The sequence below is a fragment of the Nilaparvata lugens genome, chromosome 6, assembly GCF_014356525.2.
Source record: "Nilaparvata lugens isolate BPH chromosome 6, ASM1435652v1, whole genome shotgun sequence".
NCBI lineage: Eukaryota > Metazoa > Arthropoda > Insecta > Hemiptera > Delphacidae > Nilaparvata > Nilaparvata lugens.
The window spans coordinates 59,411,108-59,429,503 of NC_052509.1; the positions used below are offsets into that span (position 1 = coordinate 59,411,108).

The window sequence follows — 18,396 nt, forward strand, 5'->3', positions numbered from 1 at the left end:
GTCCATTGCGGGTGAGGAACACAAACTGCACTGCACAACACAATCGATACCGAACTGAATAGAATCTCACTTCTTCTGTGGTGTGACTCTCTTGAGGTTTGTGTTAAAGTTGGTGTCGTGTAAACAGATGTTTGCGCAAACTTGGCTTTGCGCCAAGATTGCGCATATATCGTTGTCGTGTAGACCCGGCTTAACGTCGTCTGTCTACAAACGTTGGGTTTCAGGTAAGATTAGGTAAGGTTAAGATATGTAAATAGGTACGTACAGTATCGCCGAATGAAAATGTAAAGAGATTGTGATTATGTAGTTTTTCATGTAAATATACTACATTGCATTACATGGTTCTCAAATTAGTTTGAACAGAATCAAGTTTGTTTTTTGGCCCTTCAAAATTATTTCTCTAATATGTGAATTTTTACTCATTTTAGTGATAATAATATGAAATAATATATCTTCTATGTTTGGTTTTGAAGCATCTAAATTCAAAAATCTACTTGGTTAAAAAATTTAAGGACTGAAAATATTGTTTTATTGAACATACTTATTTCGGACTATGTGTAACCTCATCTAAATTTGGGAGAGGAATAGCACAAGGTTACCTTATTTTTTCTCCCCCTATCATTTTGATGATGTGCTTATTGTATGAATCGATAAAGAATAAATTTTCGTGTGTATATTTTTAAATAAATTGGAATCTTAATTGAATTTCATATCATATACTACTTCTGCAAACTGTGATTACAAGTTGAATAGTTTCAAGTTTATTGTTCAGATCAGCAATACAACAAAATACAAAACATCTCATCAGATACCTATAACTAACAATTTAAAGATACTAGAGGCTCTTCTGAAAGGTTAATTTGGCACTATATCATAATGTATCAATAATACAGTAGAAATTAACTTTAAACTTATAAGTACACAACTCATACCAACATTTTGGAATAATGTAACTGATGATGGAAATGAACCTTAACATTTTATGTGAGAACCGATGCAAACAAAAATACTATTCACAAAAGAGCTTCCGCAAAGCCCTTGTCTGTGAATAGGAGTCAACTAAATATAGTTTAATTCCCATGTAATTTTTAATTCCATGAAAGTAAATTTATTTTCATTTATGTGTTATTATGAATAAATTCATGTAATCAAAGGAAGAAAATGATAGCAAACAAGAAAAATCTGGTGTGGCGCACTCACACAACTTTCCTTGCCGTTATGAAAATTGAATCAATCCGTTATGAAAATTGAAAATTGAATCAATCCGTTATGAAAATTGAAAATTCAATCTACTCCACTTGATTTTTTTCGTTTCAATTGTATCTGAAGCCTGATAATTGGGAATCTATCTGCATTGATGGGGCGAAGCTCCTGAAATTTTTACAGATATGGGACTTGTGGCAGTTGATAGAGCTTATTGATGACTATTTTAGGTATGAATTTGATCAAAATCGTTGGAGCCGTTTCCGAGAAAATTGCAAAAAACCCTGTTTTTGACAACATTTTCGCCGCCATTTTGAATTGCATCAGATCGAAATTGTTCGTGTCGGATACTTATATCGTAAGGACCTTAAGTTCCAAATTTCAAGTCATTCCGTTAATTGGGAGATGAGATATCGTGTACACAGACGCACATACACTCATATACACACACACACACACACACACACACACACACACACACACACACACACACACACACACACACACACACACACACAGACCAATACCAAAAAACCACTTTTTTTGGACTCAGGGGACCTTGAAACGTATAGAAATTTAGAAATTGGGGTACCTTAATTTTTTTCGGAAAGCAATACTTTCCTTACCTATGGTAATAGGGCGAGGAAAGTAAAAATACTTCTTTTCTTCCCATTGTGAAAATATAAATTTAAAATCGTTTATTGTCATTATAAAAGAAATAAAACACATTTTTTTAAGATTTCACTTTCAGGAAAACTGTAGCCTAGATTTTCAATGTTGAAGGATATAAATGATTGATAACACAAAAATTTGAAATCTTTGTGTTACATGATTACATAGTTATTCTATTTTCTCTTATTTTTATATTGTTTTTATTAATCTGATATAGCAATTACTTTATTCTATATTGTTTTCCTCCACCTACTGTCTAAAGTACTTACTTTACTCCCTGAAACATAATACTAAAGTGTCACTTTTTTGCTCTAGGTAGTAAAAAACAGGAAAACTCCCTAGGGAGTAAAAGTGACTCCATTTAAATAACATGGGAAGCCTCTCTATTTAAAAAACTTACATGGTAATAGGTTAGAAGGTCTAAGCTCAGATGAGAAAGCGTAATAGAGGTGTCTGTCATTGAGTCAACTGAATTCAATACCACAACCAGAAATTTGATCAACTCATGAAATATATGTTTGTATGATATTATATTCTTAATATTGGTAGACGATAAAAATTTATACAATTTTTAAAATATTTTATTCTATTCAAAATACCAGCCAACAAATATTTTTGATCTGCATTCTGCAATTCAAATCTGAACCGCGTGATCTGGAGTCAGCCATTTTTGGTAGCTCAGCTGATATGATTGTTACAACTTTGGCCGATAGATAGCGCAATCAGCAGTGCCTATCAGACGACCGGTTTTTAGGTTTTAGTTTTTAGGTTATGTTGTTAGGAAACATTGTCACCAATACGTAAGTTATTAGAATGATTTAATTTGCAGTTTCTATAAAAAAATGTAGATGGAGGAAAAATGTTGTGTACATCACGAGCGAAAAATACTTTTTCTCCCTCAGGAAAATTGTTGCCCTCGGCTTCGCCTCAGGGCTCCCTCAGGGAGAAAAAGTCGTACTTTTCACTCTAGATATACAAAAAACTATTTCCCCATTGTATTTTTGAGTGTTGTGTATAAATTGAATTGAATTTTTGACATTACAGATGTGCTGATCAACTCACCCGATCCGGACCCGCTAGTAGTCATCTCGATCATGTCCCTTAGCGACACACCGCTCAGTATGGGTTGGTCGGGCGCGTCCGCCTCCGGACAGGGGAAGTGCGAGTGGGGGATGCCTCCCCTGCCGCCCCGCCCCCTGCCACCCCACATGGACAGGCCGACCAGCATTGCCACGCAGATGAGCACAATCGGCCCAGCTATTAGGACCACCAGCTCCCACGTACCCAGTTCCGAGGTCGACCATGGTGGAGTCACTGAGGGAACACAACACGTCACGTCAGGACGGGGTACACAGATCACACAATATTTATTTATTACAATATTACATAAAGTAACATTACACATATGCAAGCTCTTTCGAGCATGACCGCATATGGGAGTCATAGTATTGGTTCATTTTTTGATTTATTTAAAAATGAAGAATGCACCTGGTGTAGTATGAAATGAAATATTTCTTTACAAGGCGGATTATGCAATACCTGGCAGTACATTGTTATGTGTACATGAAGAATCAATCAATAAATAGTAGTATAATTGAATACAATACACAATATTCAAGTTTATATAATACACAAGGGGTGGACTTGCTGTGCGTGAACGCATTCTGCCGTCCTTTATTTATTTCGAAACTGTTGTTACAATTTTTAGCAAATTCTCAAATCTACAGTGTGGTTATCTTAATTTTGAATGATAAAACTCTCAGGTTCTTAAAACCAGATTACTTTCATTTACTTATTAGATTGGCAGAAAAAAAATTAGATTAGGAGAAATGATCGGAAAAAACAGACTATTGCCCAAAACTTCTTCAATTTCCTAATTTAGTTTCAAATTGTCCAAATATTATAAGGGTTATGTCCATTTCAATTTCTACACCAAAATATCAATCTGAAAATAAAAACAAACAATTTTAAATTTAGATAGATTGATAATAAAATTTTCTTAAAAACAAGAAACAAACTTTAAATTCATAAAATAAAGAATAAACCTCTTAAATTATGAGCTCTAAATATTTTGAGGATAATAACACAATCCTCACTCTAACATTCTAATCATTTAAACACAAATTTATCTTCTAGACTACATTGAAAAAAATCAATTTTATAATCTATCAACGTCAATTGATGATAGAATAGTCAATAAAATAATACAGTTAGTAATAGGAAAGCACTTCATATAGTTTATTTTAAAACTTGAATATTGTCTTTTTGCACAGCAGCAATTATTCATTTATGGGAGAGTAATTGAATATAGGGGAAATGATAAAGTGAATATTGGTGATAGTGTAGTCATGTTTTATGACATATATCTATCTCTTAATAAAATTGACACAATAATATTCAACGAAATTGAAAAGGTTAGTGAGAACAGGTTAGTAGGGAGCACAAATTACACAATAATAGTCAACAATAACTCGATCAAACGGTAGTTTGATTTACTTATTTTCGTCAATATTTCCAACTTAATAAATTGTCTTTCAAATTATATATTTGGTAAAAGTAAGGTTTCATTAGAATGAACGATTTGAAAGTTAACTAAAATAAGTGAACATTATGAAAATTTCTATTGTGGACTGTAAACCAACTGAATAGTATTGAAAATTATAGTAGACAAAGTATTAATGCTGCAAGGAACCAGTTTTAATGCACTTGTATAATGTTATAATATGATTCTTTGACATCGAAATAATACAAACATTTTCAATAATTACACTAGTAAGATTTCACACCTAAATGGTGTACGTTTTTCTGGTCTATCCTGATAACAAACACTCCTTTTGGACTGTCTGATGAAAATTTCAATAAAAATCAACATGATCTTCACAAAAATACTTCATCATTTAAATATGATGATTGATATAAAATCATTTATTTAAACAAACCTGAATCTGACAAAAACTCAATTAGACTGAAATAAAAATTCCAATAACAATTAAAGTTATTAGCAGCAGTTTTTCATGAATTTGTGTTGAATAATAAAATTATGAACATGCTTTCAAATTAAAATTTGGTTTATTGGAATAAATAGAGTAAATAACCGACAAATTTTTCTATTCCAAACATTACAAAAAATCCCGGATTTCATTAGAAAACCAACAATACATGAAATAGCCTACTTGTTATTATGAATAATTTATTCGTACCTATACTTACTTACTGCCGCTATTCTATTGGCAACCGCATCTTGAGTGAATATTCCGACACGCATTGATTATAGTTCTATTTATAGATATTATTATTCACCCAAACACAATATTTGTTAAGATTTCACTCAATAATCAATCATCACATGTATTTTTCATTCTCATACTATAATAAACTAATTATATTTTCAATTGTAATCATCATTTTCAAGAAAGAATATAAATCTGTTGATAGTATGGGACGTTTATACCCAGAAATAATAATATCAATTCTCCAGTTTCAGGTTAATAACTACAATAATCACTTTCTAGAAAGGATAGTATTCTTTATTGAGAAATTTAAATTTAAATAAATTTATATTAACCCTCACAAACAATAAGAAACCTATATATTCTGCAGGTTCATCTAGTTTTCAATCTCTAATATAATTATATTTATTTTGAATGAAAAAGACTAAGAAATTGTCAAAAAACCACTGATTTATTGATAATTAGAAAGACCGGTTTCGGTTATTACACCATTGTCAATCTCTGATAAACTTCAGAGATTGACAATCGTGTAATAACCGAAACCGGTCTTACTAATTATCAATAAATCAGTGGTTTTTTGACAATTTCTTAGTCTTTTTCATTTAATATGAATAATTAACACAATATCAACTTCTCAACTACAAAAAAAAAATATATTTATTATCAAATATTAAAAAATAAACACATTTACAGTTATAGTTGCAGTAAAGTATCAAGTTATAGTTATTAAATAAATCTTAAATCGCATAGGTAATATATTATTTTCAAATTAAAATTGATAATAGTGCATTGCTGCAATCTCAAAGCAAAAGTTCAAAAATGTCAACATGGATAGCAGGTGTCAAACTGATAAGATAATGAATATTAAGATACAATGCACCGGTGATACTGTATGAAATAATACAAAGTTTCCCAAACCATATACTTTGCATGCTTCTTATGAAATATGAATAATATTTCAATATAAAATTAAATATTTTAATATGAATAATATACTATCTATCTACTTTGTAAATAGACACAATCTACTTAATAATATACTTTGACGTGTCATATACTGCGGGATCGTTGCTCCCTTAATGCAGTTCAGTAATTGTGACGAACAAGAAAAGTAAAGTAAATTATCTATTTCTGTTATTTGATAAATAATTGGGGAAATTGAATAACCGTGATTGTAATTCAATAAGAATGTAACAATTCGACCGAATGTTGGGAAGCTAGTGTATTTAGGCTAATAAAGTGTATCTGCACAAGTTACATATTTCAATTTAATTTTAAAACTTTTTTTTATGAATAACATTTTTCTTCTCAAATTCAATTTTAACATGTGAGGCTGCATAAATTGATTGAGTGATTATTCATTTACTTCTCAATATTATTCAACATTGATGAGATCAAAAATATTATATTTATTTTCAATCACATTAACCAGCATGTTATACAATTTTCCTGAAATATGAGGTTTCCCCCATACTTCAACAATATAAGGTCACTATTGAGTCGAAATTACTTGTTTACATGTTTTTATAGTTCTAATTGAGAAAATGTTACAATAAAACAAGCATGAAATAAAAGGAAACCTCTTTTCAAAAAAAAAAAAAAAAAAACGATCAACTCATTGAAATGGAAGTTAGTATGCTACTCATACCCAACTCATGCATCTAATTAGGCTACTGCTTGCTACCTTCTAGCAAAACCAGAGGATCATGCATGAATTTTAAACATTATAACTCACCTCCTCACTTACCCACGGTTGTATTCAACATTTTAAACGCGAAAGATATGGATATTTGAATTTGAAAAAACACGTAATTTCATCAGTTTTTAATATTATTTTAGCGCGAAATATATTAATATCAAACAGCATATGAATGCACAAAATATCGTTTTTTGACAGGTTATACAACACTTAAACAATGAGGATATCAATTTTAATGATCAACAGAATAGTTTTATTGTAAATCCGAGAAAGAAGATTTTCAAACGACTGCAAGAGCGCTCGAAATCCATAATTCAAAACTGTAAAATGCGTGAAATGTTAACTGGAAAACCCGATGCATTTAAAAATAGTTAAACATTTTAATGAACTATCCGTGACTATTTTAGTATTTTGTAATAATTGTGTCTATTTAAGTGGTCTTCATTTGATGTTTTTATATTTTGGGAACAAAAAATGGATTTTATTTTCACACTCTGTACGTCGTTCTGTTCTTACTTCTAAAACTTGTCTACCTCAGTTTACTTATATTGTTATCTTACTTATTATTTAGTTTATTTAGTTAGTTTATTTATCGGCTTTGCTTTGATGGATGCTATTTGCTCCTCTTATTTTGCATATTATTACTGTCGATTCTTAGATATATAAGGAGGAAACCTTAAATAGAGGTTTCCAATAGCATTGTTTGTGTCCTGAATGGAATGAAACTTTTATTCTATTATTCTGTTATTTTATTATGATGTATTTATAATGTATATTTTGACGTTTCCGATAGCATTGTTTGTGTTTGTATGCACTAAAGGGATAAAAATCATTCTTATTCTTCTTATTCTTCTTATTCTTAGATTGTTCATCGAATTTCAGTCCGATCACCGATATATTTTCGGACATACTTTATCATATATTAATTCCAACTTATGAATTATTTCTACAATTTTTCATCAGTTTTGCATCCGACTACCCAGTTCAACTAAGACACGAACTCAATTGTTAAATAAATTAAATTTAATCAGAATCCCATAACAGTATTAAATAAAGAGTCCACCAGGTTTTAATCACTCTAATATAATGTATTGTATCAATACCTACTAAGTTACTATCATTGTTAATAACAGTAATAGGTATTGACTGTATTGCAATACAAAGAATCTCAAGCCATCTAGATTTTACTAGATCTGCAACAGTAGCAGATTTTTTCCTGTTTTATACCAACAAGTTTTTGATTTCAGTACTATAGTTATAAATTTATTAGATTATACCAAGTGAGGTCAGGAATTACTGATTATTGAGGAATTAAATTATGAATTTCATAAAATTTATACCAACAAGTGATAGATTATAGATTTCCCGAAATGTATACCAAAGTGATTGACTCTAGAATTAATAAGTGGACTGATAAAAAAGCATATTCGAAATGTATTTTTCAAAATATTTCATCCCCCTAAATTAAACTTTCCGAAAACAGCGGAATCATGCCGATTAAGACCAATTAGCAGGTGCTCAGAAATAAAGTTAAACTTGTTCAGGATAGGTAAATTTTACATCCTCCAAAAATCGATCCCACAATAATTTTCCGGCACTTTTCACAGAGAATTTTTCTTACCTTGGAAATTCGGATGCAAATATTTGTTACAGTAGTCCCTGTCCCAACAGCATTCCAGAACATAGGGCTCGTCAAAGGCTAGATTCGAGTGGTTTAAACACCAGGTAAGATTCTTGAACGGTAAGTTAATTTCTTTATCAAGACACCTAAGAAGGAGACAAAAACAGTAATAGGTATTGACTGTATTGCAATACAAAGAATCTCAAGCCATCTAGATTTTACTAGATCTGCAACAGTAGCAGATTTTTTCCTGTTTTATACCAACAAGTTTTTGATTTCAGTACTATAGTTATAAATTTATTAGATTATACCAAGTGAGGTCAGGAATTACTGATTATTGAGGAATTAAATTATGAATTTCATAAAATTTATACCAACAAGTGATAGATTATAGATTTCCCGAAATGTATACCAAAGTGATTGACTCTAGAATTAATAAGTGGACTGATAAAAAAGCATATTCGAAATGTATTTTTCAAAATATTTCATCCCCCTAAATTAAACTTTCCGAAAACAGCGGAATCATGCCGATTAAGACCAATTAGCAGGTGCTCAGAAATAAAGTTAAACTTGTTCAGGATAGGTAAATTTTACATCCTCCAAAAATCGATCCCACAATAATTTTCCGGCACTTTTCACAGAGAATTTTTCTTACCTTGGAAATTCGGATGCAAATATTTGTTACAGTAGTCCCTGTCCCAACAGCATTCCAGAACATAGGGCTCGTCAAAGGCTAGATTCGAGTGGTTTAAACACCAGGTAAGATTCTTGAACGGTAAGTTAATTTCTTTATCAAGACACCTAAGAAGGAGACAAAAACGGTAAAATGCGATCGTTAGCTGGAAGTAAAAATTTGATAGATTGAAAAGAAGAAGGGTGAAAAGAAAGATTGATTGAGGAAGATCAGAAGAAAACTATTTTTTCAAGGGTAGACACAAAAAGAACAAACCTCCTGCAAACATGCTCTTTACAACACAAAACGCTTTTTTTTGCTACTACGGTATACTTATTTGAAAGCGATGTAAACTATACTCGAATTAATGCAGCTACTTGGAGCACCTAAAGAAGACTTAGTTTCTTATGCTACTCAAATACACAAGTCCCATTTATTGAGGTTTATTTATGAAATATCTAAAAGGTGTTGCTTTAGATATGAAATATCAAAAAGGTGTTGCTTTAGATATGAAATATCTAAAAGGTGTTGCTTTAGATATGAAATATCAAAAAGGTGTTGCTATGGATATGAAATATCTAAAAGGTGTTGCTTTAGATATGAAATATCTAAAAGGTGTTGCTTTAGATATAAAATATCTAAAAGGTGATGCTTTAGATATGAAATATCTAAAAGGTGTTGCTTTGGATATGAAATATCTAAAAGGTGTTGCTTTAGATATGAAATATCTAAAAGTCGTTGCTTTAGATATGAAATATCAAAAAGGTGTTGCTTTGGATATGAAATATCTAAAAGCTGTTGCTTTAGATATGAAATATCTAAAAGGTGTTGCTGTAGATATGAAATATCTAAAAATTGTTGCTTTAGATATGAAATATCTAAAAGGTGTTGCTTTAGATATGAAATATCTAAAAGGTGTTGCTTTAGATATGAAATATCTAAAAGGTGTTGCTTTTGATATGAAATATCTAAAAGGTAATACCAACCGTTACACAATTTATAATTTACTATTCACGTTATACAAGAAAATTATGCTTCTAGAACAACACACTTGTGGCATCACTCTTGTACAATAAAAAAATTCAAAAACATTAACAGAAATTCAATTATCAATCATGTCAAAAAGCGATAAAGTGTAATAAATAGATTGTTTTTGTAATAAAAATATTATCAAGTAAAATATAAACTTCTCATGTTTATGGAAAAGTTCAGCATAAAGGTTCGTTTTTGACGTTTACCCTTGAAGATAGAGATAGAAGGGAAATAGGTTCTGGAGAGGGAAGAATGAATAGTCAACAGATAGACAAGATACTGGAAATAAATACCGGGTGATTTATAAAAGCACTTTACAACTTTGAAAATTCATATGAATCTTATTGAACAATGTACAGAGCTGGCTTTGGTGTCGTTTTAAAGAAAAACATTCCAAGTTTTGACTCGCGTAGTCCGCTAGTGCCTGGTCGCGCAGCACAAGCGCTAGCGGCAGTTACGTCGAAGATGGCTGCCTTCACTGGACCCGAGCGTGCTAGCTGTGTTTGAAAAACGGGATAGTGTACCTTAATATGTTGCAAAATTTTTTGATACCACAGATCGATGAGGATGACTGAGAACGAAATGTTTTCCTCATGCAAGATGTCGCACCACCACACTATCTGACTGACGTCCGGGATTTTCTTTCCAAATCAGTGGATTGGCCGGCCGTAATGCGCCAATTGCATGGCCTCCTCGTTCCCCAGACCTAACACCGCCGGATTTTTTCTTGTGGGGTTTCATAAAAAATATGGTGTAAGTACCTCCTTTGCCAGCCACTCTACCTGAACTTAGAGCAAGGATTTGCGCTGCTGTTGAGCAAGTGACACCCGAAATGCTAGTGCGAGTCTGGGAAGAAATCGACTATCGATGAGATATCTGCAGGACAGCCAACGGAAGTCACATAGAACATCTTTAGTTTAAGGTAAAAAAACTTGAAGTGTTTTCCTTTAAAACAACACAAAACCAGCTCTGTGACTTGCTCAATAAGATTTATATGAGTTTTCAAAGTTGCAAAGTCCTTTTTAAATCACCCTGTAGAATATTGAATAAGAAAGAAAATTATGGTGATAAGAGGAAGACAAAAATTCAGTTGAAACAAAAGAAAAAGAGACTATTCAAAAAAATAGTTGTAAAAATATAGAATCAAAAGTAAATAGGTTAGTGGAAAATGACAAGGAATGAAAAATAGGATAGACATATAGAAAACAAAGACAGATAAGATACAAAATAGTTAAAAGAAGCAAGAAAAATATAAAAAGATAGACAGAAAAATGAAGAAAATACAGAAGTTTCTAGACAGATAAGGAAGAAATAGAACAAAATTTGATTAGATCAAGATAATACATGATTAAGAGCAGTACATGAAGAAAAACACTATTTCAACATGCAAAATACAAGAAAATACTTATATACTAACTGTAAAAAATGAAAAATTAGCGATAAAAGGACAGAATAGAGAAGAAAATTATTATAGCAACAGCTTATTACTAAACTACAAAAATGTAAAACTAGATACATCATATTTTACATTACAGTATATAAGATTAGGCGGGAGTTGAAACACTTTAAAACACGTGTGAAATGACACAGTCAGACTTTAGGTGGCTTGTCCTGAAGTGAAGTCACTATGACCAAATGATTCGAAACATGTCGTGTTTTTTAAATGAAATAAATTTTTTAAAAATGTAGTATATCAATTAACAATATGTTCACTTTTATGTGTAAATAAATACAATATGAAGTATTTAAATAGGGCTACATGAATGTTCAATTATTATGGAAAATTACTAGTAACAATTTTTATACAACCACACCAAGTTTAAACACAAAAATGGCACTTAGAAATGACATAATTTGGATTCTCGTTTAATAATAATAATTTCAGGGCCTCTGACATGACCTAACGACTACTTTTTAGGTAGCCGGGACCGACGATCTATTTATATTTAATCCTTTACAACTACTATACATCAGGCCCAAAACGGTCCCTTTTCTAATATTTATTAACGTCCAAATCGAAATCAAAAAGGCAATAATATAGGTCTTCCCTGGTGCCCTGACATTATAAACAAATAAATTAAATTAGGTAGTGTTTATACAATTTGTATTATTTAAATTCTATTAAAATTTCTGTTTGTAGACTACATATTATTTTTTGCAAATAAATTTTAATTTCAATTGATTGAATAAATGTAGGTTATGACACTTTTACTTTTCAGGCTGGAATTTTGTTTTTTGATGAGTGTTTCAACTTACGCCTAGCCTTAAATGTGTTAAATAAGCACTAACAAGTCAGTAATATCAAAACAACTCGATGCACAAACATGTCATATATACAACAAAATCTACAGCCAAGCCAAGGGTTGGAACAGCAGACGAAGTTTGTACAGATTGTGTCATGCTAACCGTCTCCAATTGTGTGGTTCGGAAGGCACCTACCTTTGGTCTTGATGTGCAGCGTCGGAGTGAGGTTCCTATTACAATAGTCATAATCCTTGCAGCAGCCTATGACGAAGGTGTCATTAAGCGGGTTAGAATTGTGACATATGAGCGGGTTCTCAGGAGGATAGATGATGGACTTATCGAGGCACCTGCGGGGGCACACACACAACACACACGCGTATTAGACAGATTAGGACTGTGAGTCAAGACGGCACACACGCATTGGGTCTTTCACGTGAGCCAAGGTTTTAGAGGTGCGTGGGAGTCATGAGTCGATCGAGAGTTACAGTTAAGGCTTTCAACGTGATTGCGAGGAGGTTAGGTTAGGTTAGGTTAGGTTAGGATAGGTTAGGAATGGAGAGTCTAAAGTTAAGAGTTAGGGACTAGAGTCGATAATGGAGAGTCGAGAGTTGGGGACTAGAGTCAATAATAAAGAGTCGATAGTCGAGAGTTAGGGACTAGTCAATAATAAAGAGTCTAGAGTCGAGAGTTGGTGACTAGAGTTAATAATAGAGTCCAGAGTTATGGTCTAGAGTCCAGAGTTAGGGACTAGTCAATAATAAAGAGTCTAGAGTCGAGAGTAAAGGACTAGAGTCAAGAGTTGATGACTAGAGTTAATAATAAAGAGTCTAGAGTCCAGAGTTAGGGACTAGTCAATAATAAAGAGGTTAGAGTCGAGAGTAAGGGACTAGAGCCCAATCATAAAAAACTAGAGTCAAGAGTTGGGGACTAGAGTCAATAATAAAGAGTCTAGAGTCCATAGTGAGGGACTAGAGTCAAGAATAGAGAGACTAGAGTCACGAGTTAGGGACTTGCATCAAGAAAGAAGAGACTAGAGTCAAGAGTTGGTGACTAGAGTTAATAATAAAGAGTCTAGAGTCCAGAGTTAGGGACTAGTCAATAATATAGAGGTTAGATTCGAGAGTAAGGGACTGGAGTCAATAATAAAAAAAACTAGGGTCAAGAGTTGGGTACTAGAGTCAATAATAAAGAGTCTAGAGTCCAGAATTAGGGACTAGTTAATAATAAAGAGTCGAGAGTAAGGGACTAGAGTCAAAAGTTAGAACCAATAATAAAGTCTAGAGTCAAAAGTAACAGTCAAGAGTTAGGAACCAATAATAATGAGGTTAGAGTCAAGAGTGAGGGACTAGAGTCAAGAATGAAGAGACAATAGTGAGGTCCACTTTATAATGGCAGTGGATAAAGATAGAAGAATAGCGATGCCGATTGATTCTCTAATTAATTATATTTCTACACTGTCAAAAACATAATTGGCATCGGTGTGGACCTAGAAAAGGATAGTACCACCGGCTATGTCGAATGATAGACAAGGATAGCAAAACCAAAGTTGATCAAATACTGTCATTATAACGTGGACCTCACTATAGAGTCACGAGATAGGGACTAGAGACAAGAGTTAGAGACTAGATCCAATAATAAAGTCTATAGTCGAAAGTTAGAGTCAAGAGTTAGGATCTAGAGTCAATAATAAAGAGTCTAGAGTCCAGAGTGAGGGACTAGAGTCAAGAATGAAGAGACTAGAGTCACGAGTTAGGGACTAGAGTCAAGAATGAAGAGACTAGAGTCACGAGTTAGGGACTAGAGTCAAGAATGAAGAGACTAGAGTCAAGAGTTATCGACTAGAATCAATAATAAAGTGTGTAGAGTCGAGAGTTGGTGACTCAAGAATGGAGAAACTAGAGACTCAAGTCTAGGAGACTCAAGTCTAGTTGGGGACTCAAGTCTAGTTGGGGACTAGAGTCAGAAGAGTTTAGTTAGAGACTGGAGTCGGAGTGACTATGTAAGAGTCACAGTTCAAAGTTTAGGGTTGAGATTCAGAGTGTACAATTAATAATCAACAGCCCAGCTTCAGATTCAAGTGTTGAGAGTTAGACTCAGTCAATAATCAAGTTCAAAGGTCAAAACCGAGAGTCAAGACTATCAGTGTACAGTTGAGGATAAAGTAAAGTTAAGGGTTGAGTGTCAGAGTCTACAATCAATAGTTAATTTTCAGAGTTAAGAGTTAAATCAGAGTTAGAGTCAAAAATCAAGACTAGTTAGTTATAGATCAAGATCTATGTTATAAGATGTTGCATCTATATGAGGACTTTCAACTTTGGAAATTTAAAAATTATCAAGTCATCATTTTTTTGAAATGTTAATGAGATTTTTGTAATTGGAAGTTCTTGCTTAGAAGTTGGGAATTCTGTTTTTTTCGTTTTTCATCGAATTTCATATTAAAAATTGTATAAATAAATATTGCATATAAATTGTTAAAATTTTATTATACAAATTCTTATTTATGAATTATATTTTAAAGTTTTTTCTACAGAAATTTGTTTTACATTACTGAAATTTCTGAATTTGTTGTGTTCTAATTTGATTTATTTTAATGTACTACATCCTTTAATCAAAAATTAATTTGAAATTTAAAAGTGGGGATGGATTCTTAGTTATGATACTACAAACTTTGATTGGATGAATTGTTCTCTCCAATTGATATTGGATATAATATGTTATACTCAAGTAATTTTTCAACTAATGGCCATAATTGTAAATTTTTATAATTATAAAATCACTTCAATTGTATGGGCTACTTTTTTTAAAATATTGATAACAATATAAAAACTTGAGGTACCGTTTTATTAAAAATATTTTAAACAACTAGTAATTCATGCATTTAAACTTGAAAATTGCCAAAGACCAAAACTATAGTTAGTTGTTTAAAATGTTTTAAATAAAAGAGTACTTCATTTTTTATATTGTTTTTAATAAATAAAAGGGTACTTGATGTTTTTATTTTATTTTTAATACTTTTTGTTAATTAAATATTGAAACTTAGGGTGAAATAAGTATTAACAGATTGAAGGAGCAAAACGCAAAGGAAAATTGACAGAATTTTGGGCATGATTTGGGTTCATATTACTACTAGATTAGATAACTATTTATATGACTGAATTTATAGAAACGTTCATTTCGGATATCTTTGTTGTAGTGTTATTTATATAAACTGTTTAGTCTGAACCCATCAGCTCACGTGAAAGACCCGCGCCACAAAAAACAGAGGTAAGAGGCAAGGAGGACACATTTTGTTAGCAGCACTCTGATGACGTCACACGGTGTCCTCACTCAGTCGTTACCTGAGGGCGGACTAGCAGCGGCGGCTGGGTTCGACCCGTTGTGCTCTACGGCTGCTAAACCTGGATTCAGCTGCAGATTGCAGTAGTCGGCGTCACGACAGCACAAGATGGCGGACTTGCGCGCGCAAACCAGTGGCGCCTCTGGCGGGAAAAATGCGCCCTTCGGCAGGCACCTTTAGGCACCACACACGCATACACATACACACACTTGAAGGGGCGTGACAGAGACTCAAAAGAAATGCCAACATACACAATGCATGGGAAATGTACAATAAACAAGTGCAATTAATTACAAATAAATTACAATAATATTCACTGAAGATATGAGAAAACACAATGAATTACAGAAATTTGTGTCTGATGTAGCTGAAATAAAGAGAAATTAGAAAGTTGTAGAGTTTCTCAATGGAGAGATGAATGGATATAATAAATACCCTATGAATTCAAAACAGGCAAATCTTAAAAAAGATGCCCAGTCAAACACAGCTAGTGGATTAAATCAGCCATTCTTAACAGCATCATAATTTAATCCATTATGTGTTTTTTTATGAGTTTAAACCAAATTAGACATTTGAGCCATTAGCAAATCGATTTTAGTTCAAACTTTAACCTTGAACTGACCCAAACATCAGCTGTATAAAGATAGCCTTGATAGTTTTCAATTTTAAATTAATATTGACTACAAAAAAAGAAAAATTATCCTGTTGAAACAGTGACATTAAATGGAATGGAATGGAACAATGCTTATTTTATACATTCATCTCAAATGTTTCTGACGTGCATGAATGAATTGATAGAGTATGGTAGAACATTTGGCACAATTGAGAATATTGAAGCGCCATGGAAGTATTGCTGAAATGTAGAAAAGCATAGATTGAAAATCATTATAAAAAATTATGAAAATAAGGAATTTTGGGAAGAACAATGAGACAGCAATTTAGAAGAGGAAGAACAGTCTATATGTGCATCAAAATGCTAAATCACAAAAAAAATCAAAAGCCCTCAATGCAAAACATAAAACGAATCCAAGTATTGATTACTGATAAGTAATAATTGTGCATACATAAAATATACAGTATATTCAATAAAATACAAGAAAATACAGCATTATAAAGTTTTCAAAAACATTAAAACTTCCTGAAAATAACACAAATTACATAAAGGAGTACAAATAATATCAATTTATACAGATTTTTAATGACTTCGAACTTAGCTTTCAACTAGTACTATGATAATCTAATTCATGATTTGAATGTAATTATTTATTTTTACAATCTTCAATAATGAGCATATGGTTGATAGCATTCTCCTGTAACAATAAAATACATTGATTGCATAGTAAGACGTAATTGCCATCAATATTCTAAGTAACAGAATCCTTTTGATAAGATTTAGCCCAATAGAACTCAATTATTTACTGATAAAATATAATAGAAGTTACAAAAATAAAACAATAAAGCAAATTTTCAACACTCATTCTTGAGACAGAGAATGGCCATATGCTATTAATATTTATTTTGATTATGATTCTTATTAATTGTCAATAAGCCCTTCATACTAAAACTAAAACCTTATAAATCCGTATGTATGTGATGTGCATTCCGAAATACTTTAAGCATATGAAATAATAATTCCTAATGAATTTGCCAGACCTCATTTAAATGCCAAATTACAAGACAAAATCAAACATCAAAATAAAATTTCACTGAGTGATTTTATAAGATAAACTGTTAGACATATTGTAATAACGAATGAAGAGTTTTTTAAATGAGAAAGAGCACTTTAAAAATAAATGAAAAACACAAAAACGATTGGATAATTACATGATTCAAAATATTAACAAATAGAATAGAATAAAAAAGGAGAAATGCACCAAAAAATACTGTAAATTGGGAAAGTTGGACAAATGTTCAAGAATAATATACATGATATTCTATGTAGGAGAATATTTTTAGAATAGTATAGAAATTTGATATTGGAAGATAGTAGGAATTACTATCTATACGAATTACCCTATACGAATTTCATTTTAGGATGAACATTGAACTAAACATGAAAATCAATTCAAAATTGAAAGTGAAATACACTCCAAAATGTCAATATTCCTTATATATAACATCAATGCGTTCCCATTAAACCAATGCTGCCAGCTGAGAGTGAATCACGCTATAGTTCGAACAATGCAATGACGAAGTTTCCTAGATAATGATTAAATTGAAGTTTCTATTTCACAACAATCATAGTTCATCAAGAAGCTACTGATCTCCTCAGAAAATTATCTTAATCTGTCACTAGAGTGATTAGTATTAAAAACGCAATAAAAACGTCGATCATAATCATAAGGAACAAGGAAGAAACAATTATTATTTAGAGTGGAAATTAGAAAAATTGGTAATAGATAATAGTGATTATGGTCACAAAGGTCACTCATTAACACAATTCACTAGCAATGCTAAAAATCATAATATTATTGTAATGACGATAGAAATTTAATTATGGGAAATGAGCATAATTGATAAACTTGTACACAGAGATGCATAAAAAAATACATCATATATTTTTCATGGAATATCATATAAATTTGATTGATTGATTAAAAACATTGGGAATCAATAATATATTGACCAGGCTGTAAAGAAATGCAATGCTATAGCTATGATAATTATGAAATAATAAAAACACAC

The 18,396-nt window shown here is 31.7% G+C and overlaps 1 protein-coding gene across 1 annotated transcript in view; it reads right to left on the bottom strand.

The window, feature by feature from the left end:
• Positions 1–15,887, bottom strand: part of LOC111045734 (TGF-beta receptor type-1) — a gene marked incomplete at its 5' end in the record, with an annotated part of 42,390 nt that extends 26,503 nt beyond the window's left edge. The window contains 2 exons of the mRNA XM_039431572.1: positions 2,938–3,189; positions 15,713–15,887. Coding sequence (XP_039287506.1) covers positions 2,938–3,189; positions 15,713–15,887 — 427 coding nt within the window. The remainder of the gene's footprint in view (positions 1–2,937; positions 3,190–15,712) is intronic.
• Between the last annotated feature and the right edge of the window lie 2,509 nt (positions 15,888–18,396).